Genomic DNA, 13,784 nt, shown 5'->3' with positions numbered 1-13,784 from the left:
GGTGAGAATCTTTCAAGCAAACAGGACGTTCTCCCGGGAGCCTGCTAGCTGCGGGTTCTGAGGAGGGGGTCTGTAGGGTCTTTCAGTCCCTCTGTGACAAATACCCCTGTCCCCTCCCTTGTTCCCATCCCCTTCTCCCTTGTACTCTATCCTGTGTTTCTCTTAGTCTCTGCTCTCTGTCCCTCCGGGACAAATACATCTCCTTTGTGCTGAGAACTTGGCCATGGGGGTCCTGGGCGGATATTATTTTGTTTTGTTATTGCTGCCTGCTGCTTTACCCAAGGTGGTTGGTTAGATGGAGGACAACAGAAGAATGGGTTTCATGCCTGCACTCTACTGCTTCCTTCAGGACACCGCCACTGCTCCCCTCCGTTGTGGTATAGTCCACAGGACTGACCCCAGCTTGTACCCTATTTCCCAATGTCGTTTGTCCCATTAAAGATTTTAACACTCTTTCAGTTGCTTGTGGTACTGATTCTGACGCCTCCCTCGGTTGTTGGGGTTTCTCTCCGGAGCAGATTTCCGTCCTGAACTGTCAACCTTTTTCATGAATGATTTTTTTTCTATAGAGCGGACTGTACCACCTTGGTTTCTCCCCTCATTCCCAGTGGTTTCTCCCTCGAGCCCACTCTTAAACGTTTTTGTCTTTTCTGGATCCCCTGTACCCTGCGGTTTCTTCCAGCAGACGGCGCTGTATTCAGCGTGGCAACTAGGATTCTAAATATAACAGAACTCATGATCCCATGTCGAGTACCTTCTTCCTCTTGGATGATGAACAGACAAAGGTCACAGCACTCTATCTACCTGATAATTTTTTAGCTCATTCAGTGAAATCGGCCTGGATAGCTATTCCTCTGCTGTACGGAATGGACAAGCTTCAAAGATGGCGGCCTACACGAATAAGCATCTGTGGACGCGGCCATGTTCTCAGGGCCACTTAAGGAATCGTATGCAGAGGCTCTTGAAGCTACACGTGTGTGTGTGTGTGTGTGTGTGTGTGCGCGCGCGCTTGTGTGCGTGCGTGTGTGCGAGCACGCCTTGGTTTTCTCTAGCTGCCCAGGTAACGCTGGGCATGCGCACTAATAATAGCCCAGGAGGACATTTTTTGGAAGACCGGAAGTGGCCGTAGTCCCGGAAGGTGGTTTCTGGCCCGAGCTGCCGCTGTTGAGTATTTCTGTTGTTAATTCTGTTAATAACAAGAAGTCTTCGGGGATGATTCCGGTTGGTTTCAGCTAGAATTTGTGGAGTCAGTAGTGTGCGTGGGTGTTAGGCGGTGATGCGGTGGTGACTGCGGGGTTGATGGTTGTCCCTGGGGAGGATTTCTCCTGTCAATAACGGGACTCTGAGTTTGGCGGTGGAAGGGTGGGCGGGTAACGGGTGTGAGGGACGAGCGGGACTGTGCTGAGTGACCCGTGAGACCGTGGCGTCTGTTATCTGTTCGCTTTCTAGTCTGAAAGTTTAGCTCATTAATTTATAGCCTTCTTTAATGTAAAGGATTTGCGACCTTTGTTCTGTAGAGTTCTCTTTATTATTGTTCAAATATAATTGGCTTTCTTTTTTAAATTTGCTTTCTTTGATCCAGGAGTCATTTTAAAGTGAATTTCCTGTTTCAAATAATGTCTCTGGGTAGTGGGTCGAGTTGAAAAATACTTTATGGCCTATACCTTAATAACTTTTCATAAATGTCACATCTATTACATAAAAATAATTCGTTCTTTAATTAGTTGTATTGTGGTATAATAAGCATATATTTTAATATATCATATGACCTTACAGATTTTTTTTGTCTGCTTAGTTGTGGGGGATGGTATATATTGCTATAAGTGTATTGTTACCAACACATGTATATTTTTACATAATACATTTACCTATTTGAAAATTCTCCATATGTATACAATGTTTTTTTTTTTTTTTTTTTTCGAGACAGGGTTTCTCTGTAGCTTTTTGGTTCCTGTCCTGGAACTAGCTCTGTAGACCAGGCTGGCCTCGAACTCACTGAGATCTGCCTGCCTCTGCCTCCTGAGTGCTGGGATTAAAGGCTATGCCCAGTTAATTGTATTTTTAATAATAGGTATGACTAAATAGCTCAGGGGATATTATAGCAATTCAAGTGTCCGTCATCAATTTGTGAAAGAACTTAATTTCCCAAATGCCTTTCCTTTTTGCAAGTTTTCTATGGTTTGTTCAATTTTTGCCCCTTGGGTTTTTAAAAGCAATTGCTAGATTTTTTTTATTAGAAAGAAGCTATTAGTCTCTTGATAAAAATAATATAATTATTTTTAAAGATTTATTTATTATGTATAGAGTATTCTCAGTACTCTGCCTGCAGGCCAGAAGAGGGCACCAGACCCCATTACAGATGGTTGTGAGCCACCATGTGGTTGCTGGGAATTGAACTCAGAACCTTTGGAAGAGCAGGCGGTGCTCTTAACCACTGAGCCATCTCTGTAGCCCAATAATATGTATCTTTATTTCAATTTTGTGGCATCTTTTTTCTTTGTCTTTCTTTTTTTGGGGGGAGGTGTTGGACCCAGAACCTCAAGCATGCTAGGCAAATGTTCTACCTCTGAGCTATAGCTTCCAAGCCCTTCTCTCTCTCTCTCTCTCTCTCTCTCTCTCTCTCTCTCTCTCTGTCACACACACACACACACACTCATTATGTGTGTGTGTGTGTTAAAGCTATTTGTTTGTGTTCCAGGGCAGCACAGACTTGCCATGTCACAAGTGTGGAAGTCAGAGAAGAACCCATGGGAGCTGGTTCTCTCTTTCCACCACATGGTCCCCTGAGGTCAAACTAGAGCCATCAGGCTTGGTGGCAAGTGTCTTTACCATCTGAGTCGTCTTGCTCCTCCTTCCCTATGATGGCATATTTTATCATAGGATGTGGTCTACTCAGAAATGCGTGCCATCTTTTATATCTTCAGTTTTCCTCGTCTGTGTGTGATGGATGGAAGCTTCTTCCTCTGTGCATAACTAGATACCGTCTTGGACTTTGCTCCAGATTCTGACACTAGAGCAAGACTGAGTGATACAGGTCTGTGGGAATGTCATGGTGCTATTGAGAGTCTCTAGGAAAGGAATCTCGAGAGGTGCTACTATATATAAGAAATGGAAGATTAGATTAGTTAAAAGCAGGGCTTGGTGATGCAGCGTCTATGAGGTTGTCATCCATGAAGGGGTGAAACTTTTAATATGATGTATCTGTTTGGGGTTCACCATTGCTCTTTTCAGTACCCCCTGTGCAGTGTAAGCGAACCCTGTAAACTCATTGGTCTCACTAGTTTGGACTTAGGTGAAATTCTGTCTTCGGCTGTTGTTTCTCTAATCTGGGGTGAGCAGGCTGTAGCACGTGTTTCCCCAGTGGAACGGCACCACACACAGTCCATGGCACGGTGGTACGCAGTGCAGACTCCAGAATCCTTGCAATACTTTTGAGGCGTCTGAAAGTGCATGTATTTAAATTTTCAATCTTGCCTGAGTTTGTGCTCTGCACAGCGTGCGATGATTGATTTCCTTTGCTTTTTTCCGGGTGGCAGCCAGTTAGCAGTGCCAATTCCAGAATCAATGTCTTGAGTACACTTGGTTTATATGTTTTACTTATTTTGGTTATGTTGTCTTTACATTTTGATGTCTATTTTAAGATGTTTGCCTTTATGTAATGTGTGTCTGTGTGTTAGTGTGCCTGAGCACATGCCATGGTGTGTGCGTGGGGGAGGGAGGACAAACCACGCAGGTCAATTCTCTCCTTTTACCATGTGGGTCTTGGGGATGGACCTTGGCTTGTCAGGTAGTAGGTTCCTTTTACCCTCTAAGATGTCTCCCAAGGCCCAGATTTTCTTAGATTTTCTACTCTCCCAGCAATGTGTATTGAGTGTAGTCCCTGTAGTACAACAATTCAGGATCATTCTGGGTACTAGTTAGAAGCATGAATTCTTAAGTTCTTAGACCTGCAGGAGCAAAGCCAGGGGGTGTGAGGCTTAACTGTATTTTGACAATTCCTCTAGACCAGTGGTTCTCAGCCTTCTTAACGCTGTGACCTTTTAATACAGTTCCTCATGTTATGGTGACTCCCAACCATAAAATTAATTTTGTTGCTACTTCATAACTGTAATTCCGCTACTATTAGAGATTGTAATGTAAATATCTGTTTTTCCCAGTGGCCTTAGGTAACCCCTATGAAAGGGTTTTTAACCCCAAGGGGTTGTGACCCACAGGTTGAGTAACACTGCTCTGTAGTTTGTAGTACCTTCAGATGCCCAAGATGTCTTTCGATGGTGAATGGCTAAAGACTAAGGACTTGATCTTTCCAGGTTTCTTGGTATCTCTGTGGGGCTCCTGACAAGATCTTCCGCCAGACTTGAGATTGCTTCGTCCACACATCTCTGGCTGATTTCTTAGAGAACCAGTAAGTTTCTGGTTGCTGAGAGAACATGGTCGAGGCCCAGGGTGACCATGTCAAGCAATTGCTCTTCAACCCAGGGGATCTTGGAAGTTCATGTGAGGTCAGCAGGAGGAATCCTGGGGTGGGACTTTCTCCACAAAATAGTTGCCTCTGATTTATTGCTAGAGTCTCAGAGGAAGAGCAGATAGGCCATAGGAGGCAACCAAACTCTAAGGAAGCAAATTTTGATCTTTCTATCAAAAACTTAAGGAACACCTGGGCAAGTGTCCCTGGCTTCAGAGGCTGGAGGGTGGAGCATGATGAAAGACCCTTGTTTTTTTTCTTGTTTTGTTTTGTTTTTTGGGTTTTTTTGTGGGTTTTTTTGTGTTTTATTATTTATTTATTTGTTTGTTTCTTTGTTTATTTATTTATTTTTAAGGACAGAATCTCACTATGTAGCCCTGACTGGCTTGGAACTTGTTGTGTAGACCAGGCTTGCCTTGAACTCACAGAGATCCTCCTGATTCTGCCTCCCAAGTTCTGGGATTCATTTGTATAGCACTTGATGTTTGTCTTTTTCATTAGTGTTGAAGGTCTTATCCCTCTGGTGATACAGTGATAGTTTGTTAGGAATGATTCAATTCTTTTGAATAGGCAATGTCTATTAGTTCAGATATGGGGAACTAAAAGCAACACTAAAAATTCCTGTGTTGAAAGACTCGCAGGGGAAAGACGAACGGTGGCTCACCCACCTCGTTCTCTGCATGCCCCGTCACCGAGTGTAGTTGGCCAGTTTACATTGTTTGCCATGGGTTATTCGCTTCATTATATACCTGAAAACAACTACTTTTTTCTTCTGATTTCAAAAATAGTAGTTAGTGTGCTGGACACACACCGCAGTTTGTTTTTAAATGTAAATACAGAGCATCTTGTGAATAACATTCTTCCCTAGAAAAAAAAGTCTTCTTTTTCTGATCTCTAAGAAATAGTAGGATTTCATTTCAGGCTTTGACCACAAATAGCAAGTCTCAGCTGAATCTTAAAGACATTTCTGTTCTGTCGGGCAGTTTCAGCGTTGGATATCTCAGTCATTGTGTGTCAGGCGGGGAGCCAGGGTTGACTGCTATGTCAGGGTTAAGAAGTAACTGTCGTCTGTATGGTGGAAATAAGAGGATGATTATTGCTTTGCAGTTGAATAGTGCTGTGATTTCTGTCTGCTTAGGCATAATTAAAGAATGGCCTTTCAAGTGTTTATCTAAATATTCTTTATCAATAAAAACTTGGGAGTCAGATACCAGGGTAAGAACCTGATTGATCACAGAAGTGACGGAGAAGCAATCAGTGACCTCCACTCTTTCTCCTTCCTTGATCCAAAAGGACTGAGCCTTTCTCTCATCCCCTCCTTACTATTTCCTGTGTCTCTCTCTATATTCTCAGTCCTCCAAAAGCTCTATGGCTAATTTTGGTTAGCTACTAGCTAGCTCTGCCATCTGATTCAAAATAAACTATATTGGCAGTCTCGGGAGTGTCAGAGTGTGATCAAAATATCCCACAACATATTTTGGTTTTGTCTCCTGTAGGTGAGTTTTCCTGTCCTGCAGCTCTTCTCAAACACTGTTCAGCTATTGGCCAGTCAGCTTGTTTATTAGACCAATCATAGCGACATAGTGACACAGTGTAAAGGAATATTCCATAGCAGTCTTCTGTCCCAGTGGCCAGATAGTGAGTCTTCTTTAATGTTGACTGCCTGTGAGTGAGTGTGTGTGAGTGTGTGTGTGTGTGTGTGTGTGTAACACCACGGAGAGTACCATGATCTGGATAATCCTATCAGTACAGCTCCTAGCAACACTGAAGCCCACTTGATAGTTCCAGGTCTATCTGTCAGCAACTGCTTTTCTTACTTAAAAATAAAGGAGTGGAAGAAAATCTGCTCAGAAATAAGAATCACAAGAAACCTACAAAGCCGGGCGGTGGTGGCGCACACCTTTAATCCCAGCACTCGGGAGGCAGAGGCAGGCGGATCTCTGTGAGTTCGAGGCCAGCCTGGTCTACAAGAGCTAGTTCCAGGACAGGAACCAAAAGCTACGGAGAAACCCTGTCTCGAAAAAATCCAAAAAAAAAAAAAAGAAACCTACAAGCCCAGCATTGGTGGCACACACCTTTAATCCCAATACTCAGGAGGCAGAGGCAGGCAGATTTCTGTGAGTTCGAAGCCAGCCTGGTATACAGAGCGAGTTCCAGGACAGCCGGGACTCCACAGAGAAACTCTATCTTGAAAGAAAGGAAGGAGGGAAGGAGTCTACAGCTGCATATTTAGGAGTGGGAATTTAAGATGACAACCACCTGAAATGATGATGGATGGATCTTACTGATGATGATAATAGGATACAAAGAATTACAGTATTTATTTCCCAATACATGAGAGATCACCTCTGACCCATCTGTCTGGTGACCCACTGTCCCCCAGATAGCTCTGTTATATTCTACCCATGGCAGCAAACTACTGTAAAACCTTCCAGTCTGCCCCTCCAAGTTGCCTGCCACGCCCTGTCCTTCAAGGGCTGAGCTCAGACCCCTGGAACAAGCTATACCCAGCAAGGTGAAGCAATACGACTTCTGCATGAACCACAGGGGACGACACAGTGTCAGCTCTGTTTGGAAAGAATAACCGTGTACTCTCCAAGCAACTCCCTCACTGTGCTTAGACCTGTGAGGCCTGCAGGGAACCGTAGGGTTGAAGATGGAGACTTCTGCCCTAGTTTCATTTCCTATTTCAGTGGCTAAAATAGAAAAAAGAAACCTCACAAAAACAACATAATAGATCAAGGGTTAACTTGGCTCACAGTTCCAGGCTACAGTCATGGGATGTCACAGTGACAGGAACTCGACACAGCTGAGCACCTCTCCAGTCAGGAGCAAAGAGAATGCATGCATGCATGCTTGTGCTCAGTCCCTTCGCTCTGCCCCCCACTTATGCAGCTCAGGATCTCCTACCTAGGAAATGGTGTAGACCCCAGTGGGCTTTCCATACCAACTGACATAATCAAGACTCTCCCATAGGCCCCTGTGGTCTAGACAGCCCCTCACTGATACTCTCTTCCTACGATTCTATATTGTGTCCAGTTGACAAAATTAACCATCCTGGTTTTCTGTGGGGTTCCTGTGACTCCTCTGATGTCCCCAGCAATCTTCTTTGCTTATTTCCATCAACATATCGTAGTTGATTTGTTGTTTTGGCTGTGAGATGAGTGTCAGTGTTTCTTCTTGGCCGTCTTTCTGGCATTACTCTCCAGGGACTTTTACAAATGAGCGAAAGACAAAAACAAAATCTGTATTCCTCATTTCTAACTGTTTTTCCACCCACCCCCGAGTCCGTTTCCACTGAACAGGAATTTGCTCTTACAGAGGTCAGTGTCCTTCATGGATGTGTCTATAGATTTCAGCAGAGACGAATGGCGGCACCTAGACCCCGATCAAAGAAGCCTCTACCGGGATGTGATGCAGGAGACCTACAGTCACCTGCGCTCAGTAGGTAAGCAGAGCCCCTTGTCTGTAACGGAGTTTCACTGAGCGTATTCTGTTCTCAATTGGATGCCGCTGTGAGGTATCTTCAATATGTCATGGTTTTTGTCTGTGTTTGACTAGGGTTCTTTTAAGATTTGTTTCTTTATTTTCTTTATTTTACATGCATGAAAATGCAGTACCTTTGGAGGCCAGAAGAGGGCATCACATGCACTACAGTTGTGAGTGCCCAGTGTGGCTGCTGTGACACCAAGTCAAGTTAAGAACAAGTGCTCATAACTGCTGAGCATCTCCCCAGCCCTGCAACCAGGGTTTTCTTTCTCCTTTGTGCACTCTTAAGATGGCTCTGTTCATAGAGATCTGTGGCTACTTAAGGACAAACTCTCATTACACACTAAGACCCAACAGATCAGACTCTGAAACATAAGTAGTTGGACCCAGTCCTTTACTGTTTTCTTTGAACAGGGTATCAGGTTCCCAAGACAGAGGTTTTCATGCTGGAGCAAGGAAAGGAGACATGGGCATTGCAAAAGGAGAGCCATGTCAGCCCTGTGTAGGTGAGTGAGTGTAACCTGTTTAGGTGGGAGGCAAGGGATCCTCAAAAAAGACAAGAGAGAAAACGTCAGCCATCTTGAGCAGGATTGCACCTTAGAACAGGATTGACACCTTAGAAATGCTGTTAAGGTGACTTCTGGGAAAAGTTCTGCATTTTTTTGTATTGCTTGATTGAGGACCCTTAACATTGACTTCTCAAGTAACTGAATGCCTTCTGCTCGGGTGAACTTTATTATTTCTGTCTTCTTAACTTTATAGATTCTAGAGTGTGTGCTAATCTACCTCATTCTTTTTTTCTTTTATTTTTTTTAATTGACTTTTTTCTCACACCTTTTCCATGGCCTTAGTCTTTATTTATATACACAGGTATTTATGAATCTTTCTTTCATAATTACTTTGTGATATACATATTTATACTCATACATCCCATTTTCTTCTTACCCTGTGAGCTGCTTCAGAACCAAATCTCCACCCAGCTCCTCCTGTTTTTTTGTGGCTACTACATGAGATTTCTCGTTGCTTCCCAGCTTACCTTGCCTTTCCTCTAGCTTATGATTTGAGAATCCTTCTCACTGAACCTATAGAGTATCTGTCTGCTGTGTTTGACACTATTAATCACCCTTTACCAAGCTTCATCTTAATGCTGCCTGAGTGAGTACACATTTGACCCGGTCTTTCTTCCTGGCTACTTGATTTTTCTGTTGTTGCTGCTGTTTGTTTGTTTGGTTTTGGTTTTTTGAGACAGGGTTTCTCTGTAGCTTTGGAGCCTGTCCTGGAAACTAGCTCTTGTAGACCAGGCTGACCTCGAACTCACAGATATCTGCATGCCTCTGCCACCTGAGTGCTGGAATTAAAGGCGTGCACCACCACTGCCCAGCATTGCTACTGTTTTGTTACTGTACTTTACTGATGAGGCCTGCATTTAATTATAATCTTCTGTTTTAGATTTACGATATGGGGTTTGTATACTCTTTTCTCTCTTTTGCTCACATCCTCCTCCCTCTGTATAATGGAAACATTTAAAAATCATCCATGTTATGAGGTCTAAAATAAATTTGAGCTATTTAACTGTATAGACATGCCAGTTTGCTCTGTGTACCTTGTTCTTTGCTTTATTTTGTTCACATCTGCTTGTACGTAATACATGTATCTAATTATTTCCTCTAACTGATGTTTTATGTACCTGGATGTTTCCTGTCGACCACAACCTTTTTCATCAAGTTATTACCCTTAGTGTCTCTGTGCTCATCCTGGGTGAGCCATTTGCACCACACCATGTAACCTCTGCTAGCTGTAGCTGATTCTAGCTGGACTGCAAACTAAAATAGCATGTTTCACATTGAGCAAGAAGATAGCTTTACATGATGCTTTCTCATATTTCATTCCAGAAGAATTGCAGCAAATTGGTGGCCAGAAAGAGACCTGTCAGCAAATAGAAAATAAATCAGCAAGTGATGTTATCTTCATCAAGAAGACACTGGATACAAAGAGTCATTGTGGATCTAAGGTCATTAGAAAAATAATTCATGTGAACCCGTACATTGTTCTGCCTTCCAAAAGACCCCATCAGTGTGACTCACTTGGGAATGATCTGAAGCATAATTTAGAATTACAGAGTCATAATGAAAATAATGGGCCAGAGAGAATTAAAAAGATTACTGAATATGATAAAAATTCATCTTATACCAATGCTGAGCATACTGTAACAGGAAAGAAATTATGGGACCAAAATCAATGTGGAAAAGCCCTCAATTATGAACAAGTACCTTATCAATATCAGAAGATTTATATTGGAGAGAATTCATATGAATGTGCTGAATTTGGAAAGCTCTCCACCCAGAAGTCACAGTACAAAGTACATATGAAATCTCATACAGGAGAAAAACTTTATGTATGTGTTGAATGTGGGAAGGCATTTTCACAAAAGCCAGAATTCATTACACATCAGAAAACCCATACTAGAGAGAAACCCTATAAATGCAATGACTGTGGAAAGTCCTTTTTCCAAGTCTCTTCTCTCTTCAGACATAAGAGGTTTCACACTGGAGAAAAGCTCTATGAATGCAGTGAGTGTGGGAAAGGCTTCTCCTACAACTCAGACCTCATTATTCATCAGAAAATCCACACAGGAGAGAGACATCATGCATGCACTGAGTGTGGCAAAGCCTTCACACAGAAGTCCACACTCAAGATGCACCAGAAGATCCATACAGGAGAGAGATCCTACATATGTATCGAGTGTGGACAGGCTTTCATCCAGAAGACACACTTGGCTGCACACCGCAGAATTCACACCGGAGAAAAGCCATATGAGTGCAATAACTGTGGAAGGTCCTTCATTTCCAAGTCACAGCTCCAGGTCCACCAACGAATTCACACAAGAGTGAGGCCCTATCTGTCTGCTGAGTATGGGGAAATCTTCAGCGGTAGTTCCAACCTCATTGCACATAAAAAAGCTCAAGTTAGAGAGAAATCTTCCATCTGCACGGAATGTGGGAAGGCCTTTACCTATAAGTCAGAATTAATCATTCACCAGAGAATTCACACCGGAGAGAAACCTTACCAGTGTAGTGACTGTGGAAAAGCCTTCACCCAGAAGTCAGCTCTCACAGTGCACCAAAGAATCCATACGGGAGAAAAATCATATGTGTGCATGAAATGTGGGCTGGCTTTCATCCAAAAGGCACACTTGGTTGCACACCAGATAATCCATACTGGAGAAAAACCTTATAAATGTGGTCACTGTGGAAAACTCTTTACGTCCAGGTCCCAACTCCATGTACACAAACGAATTCACACAGGAGAAAAACCTTACATGTGCAGTAAATGTGGGAAGGCATTCACTAACAGGTCAAATCTCATCACACATCAGAAAACACATACAGGAGAAAAAGCCTATGTATGTTCAAAATGTGGAAAGGCCTTCACTCAGAGGTCAGACCTGATGATACACCAGAGAATTCATTCCGGAGAGAAACCATATGGCTGCAGTACCTGTGGGAAAGCCTTTACCCAGAAATCACACCTCAATATACACCAGAAAATTCATACTGGAGAGAGACAGTATGAATGCCACGAATGTGGAAAAGCCTTCAATCAGAAATCAATACTGATTGTGCATCAGAAAATTCATACAGGGGAGAAACCCTACGTGTGTACTGAATGTGGGAGAGCTTTCATCCGAAAGTCAAACTTCATCACTCATCAAAGAATTCATACCGGAGAGAAACCTTATGAATGCAATGACTGCGGGAAGTCCTTTACTTCTAAATCTCAGCTCCTGGTGCACCAGCCAATCCACACAGGTGAGAAACCTTATGTGTGTGCCGAATGTGGGAAAGCCTTTAGTGGTAGGTCAAATCTCAGTAAGCACCAAAAAACTCACACAGGGGAGAAACCGTACGTCTGTTCAGAATGTGGGAAGACCTTCAGACAGAAGTCAGAGTTGATTACACATCATAGAATTCATACTGGAGAGAAGCCTTATGAGTGTAGTGACTGTGGGAAATCATTCACTAAGAAATCACAGCTTCAAGTACATCAGCGAATTCATACAGGAGAGAAGCCTTATGTGTGTTCTGAATGTGGGAAGGCCTTCACTGATAGGTCCAACTTAAATAAACACCAAACAACACACAGTGGAGATAAACCTTATAAGTGTATAGTCTGTGGAAAAGGCTTTGTTCAGAAGTCGGTGCTCAGTGTGCATCAGAGTATTCACACTTAAACATTATGAGGAAAAACTCACTGAGGTCTCATCTTACTGTAATCGTTGTTTCTGTGAAATGGGGTGCTATGTATATTATTGTAAGTAAAAACGCCCATGTGTCAGTGCTACACATTACTGCTCAGAAAAGGACCCAGAGAAGCTGCTTAAAGGGATTATGGAGAAGGACCTTAGTACATGCCAAGAAACTGCATCCATTTGATACAATAGAAACTTCTCATGAAGGAATTCAGTGGAACACTATTACCAAGTTCTTCACAAGGACGACTGTTAACCATGTTAATGAGAATACTGTTGGGATAGATATAGTGCCAACTAATTGAATGATAAAACCATAGCGATAGCGATAGTCTTTTTTTCTGTCAGTTATTTGTTGCAAACATTAACAAACCTGTGGGTATGTTTGCATTCTTGGTTGAATCTAACATATTTATGCATACCCAGTACTTCTGTTGAGAGACATATACTACAGGATGGGGCATGGCATTTCATGTCTATAATTCCAGCCTTTTGGAAGGGCAGAAGCAGGAGGGTCACCATGACTTCAAGGCTAGTCTAAGCTACAGGGTAAGACCCTATCTCAAAAATGAGAAAGACCACAATAAAAACATATACTAACAAAAACTTCAGAGTGTAAGTGGATTCTTTTGTCATTTATACCAGGACCTGTAACCCACTTCATAAGGTACCAGTTGTCAGTGTTACAGCTCTGGAGGGAAGGATTATCCTGGCCTTCAGAAGCCAGGCTACACCTACAGCTCAAATAGGGAAAAGTATCCTGGCTATTAGAAGCCAGGCCATACCTGTAAGTGTGACAGCTCTGAAGGGAAAGATATCCTGGCCTTCAGAAACCAGGCTATACCTCTTAAGTGTTATAACTCTAAAGAGAAATGTATCCTGGTTGTCTGAAGCAATATCTATAACTCTGAAGGGAAAGGTCTCCTGGCTGTTGGAAGCCAGGCTACACCTACAACATTGTTCTGATGGTTTCCCCACAGAATGCAGCAGTTCTGCCCGTGCTCTGGCAAAAGTTGTTAATTCTCCGCTCCACTCTACTCCAGAGAAAGGTCATCCCCTAAACCTCTTTCAGGAGATTTATTGGGAGGGCGAAATTCAGAAGTTTGGCTGCCTCTGCTGGGGTGGAAAAAGGCAACTCCCAGCTGAACAGGTATAGGGTTTATTTAGGGCTTCTTAGGGGTGGAGTTTTTCAGGGTGGGAATTGGTCAGATTTCAGTCTCTGAGCTTGACAACCTCAGAGATTGGCTGGTTTTGTGCTCAGGGATTGGTTGGTTTTGTGTTCAGGGATTTTTTTTTTTTCTGAGTTGGTCAGGGCGGAGTATATTTCTTTGACTCTGGTTTCATGGCCAAAGTGTGTTTCTTTTGCTGGCCCTTTTAATCTTTTGGCTCTGGTTTCATTGGCCCCTTTTAACCTTTGGCTCTGATTTCAGGGCCAGTCAATTGGCTCTGGTCTCAGGATCAGGGTGTGTTTCTTTGGCTCTGGTTTCAGGGGTAGGGTGTGGTTTTTTTGGCTGACCTTTTACCCTACACCAGTAATTACTTTTTTTTTTTTTGGTTTTTCGAGACAGGTTTCTCTGTGGC

At 43.0% G+C, this 13,784-nt stretch overlaps 1 protein-coding gene across 7 annotated transcripts; it reads left to right on the top strand.

Moving 5' to 3' along the window:
* Nucleotides 1–703: 703 nt before the first annotated feature.
* On the top strand, nt 704–12,798 carry LOC130865471 (zinc finger protein 585A). 7 transcript variants are annotated; one of them, XM_057756548.1, is made up of 5 exons: nt 1,120–1,221; nt 4,311–4,405; nt 7,787–7,913; nt 8,369–8,460; nt 9,847–12,798. In XM_057756548.1, exons 3-5 carry the CDS (start codon nt 7,834–7,836, stop codon nt 12,183–12,185), a joined length of 2,511 nt encoding a protein of 836 aa, XP_057612531.1. In that variant the 5' UTR covers nt 1,120–1,221; nt 4,311–4,405; nt 7,787–7,833; the 3' UTR covers nt 12,186–12,798. The 7 variants fall into 7 exon arrangements, with proteins under 7 accessions (XP_057612572.1, XP_057612540.1, XP_057612546.1 ...); XM_057756589.1 differs by lacking the exons at nt 1,120–1,221; nt 4,311–4,405 and adding an exon at nt 704–785 and having other exon boundaries at nt 8,369–8,445; nt 10,155–12,798; XM_057756557.1 differs by lacking the exons at nt 1,120–1,221; nt 4,311–4,405 and adding an exon at nt 706–785.
* Nucleotides 12,799–13,784: the final 986 nt, after the last annotated feature.

Source organism: Chionomys nivalis, chromosome 2, assembly GCF_950005125.1.
Source record: "Chionomys nivalis chromosome 2, mChiNiv1.1, whole genome shotgun sequence".
NCBI lineage: Eukaryota > Metazoa > Chordata > Mammalia > Rodentia > Cricetidae > Chionomys > Chionomys nivalis.
Note: the sequence above shows the minus strand (reverse complement) of the source record. Positions and strands in the feature narration are given on the sequence as shown.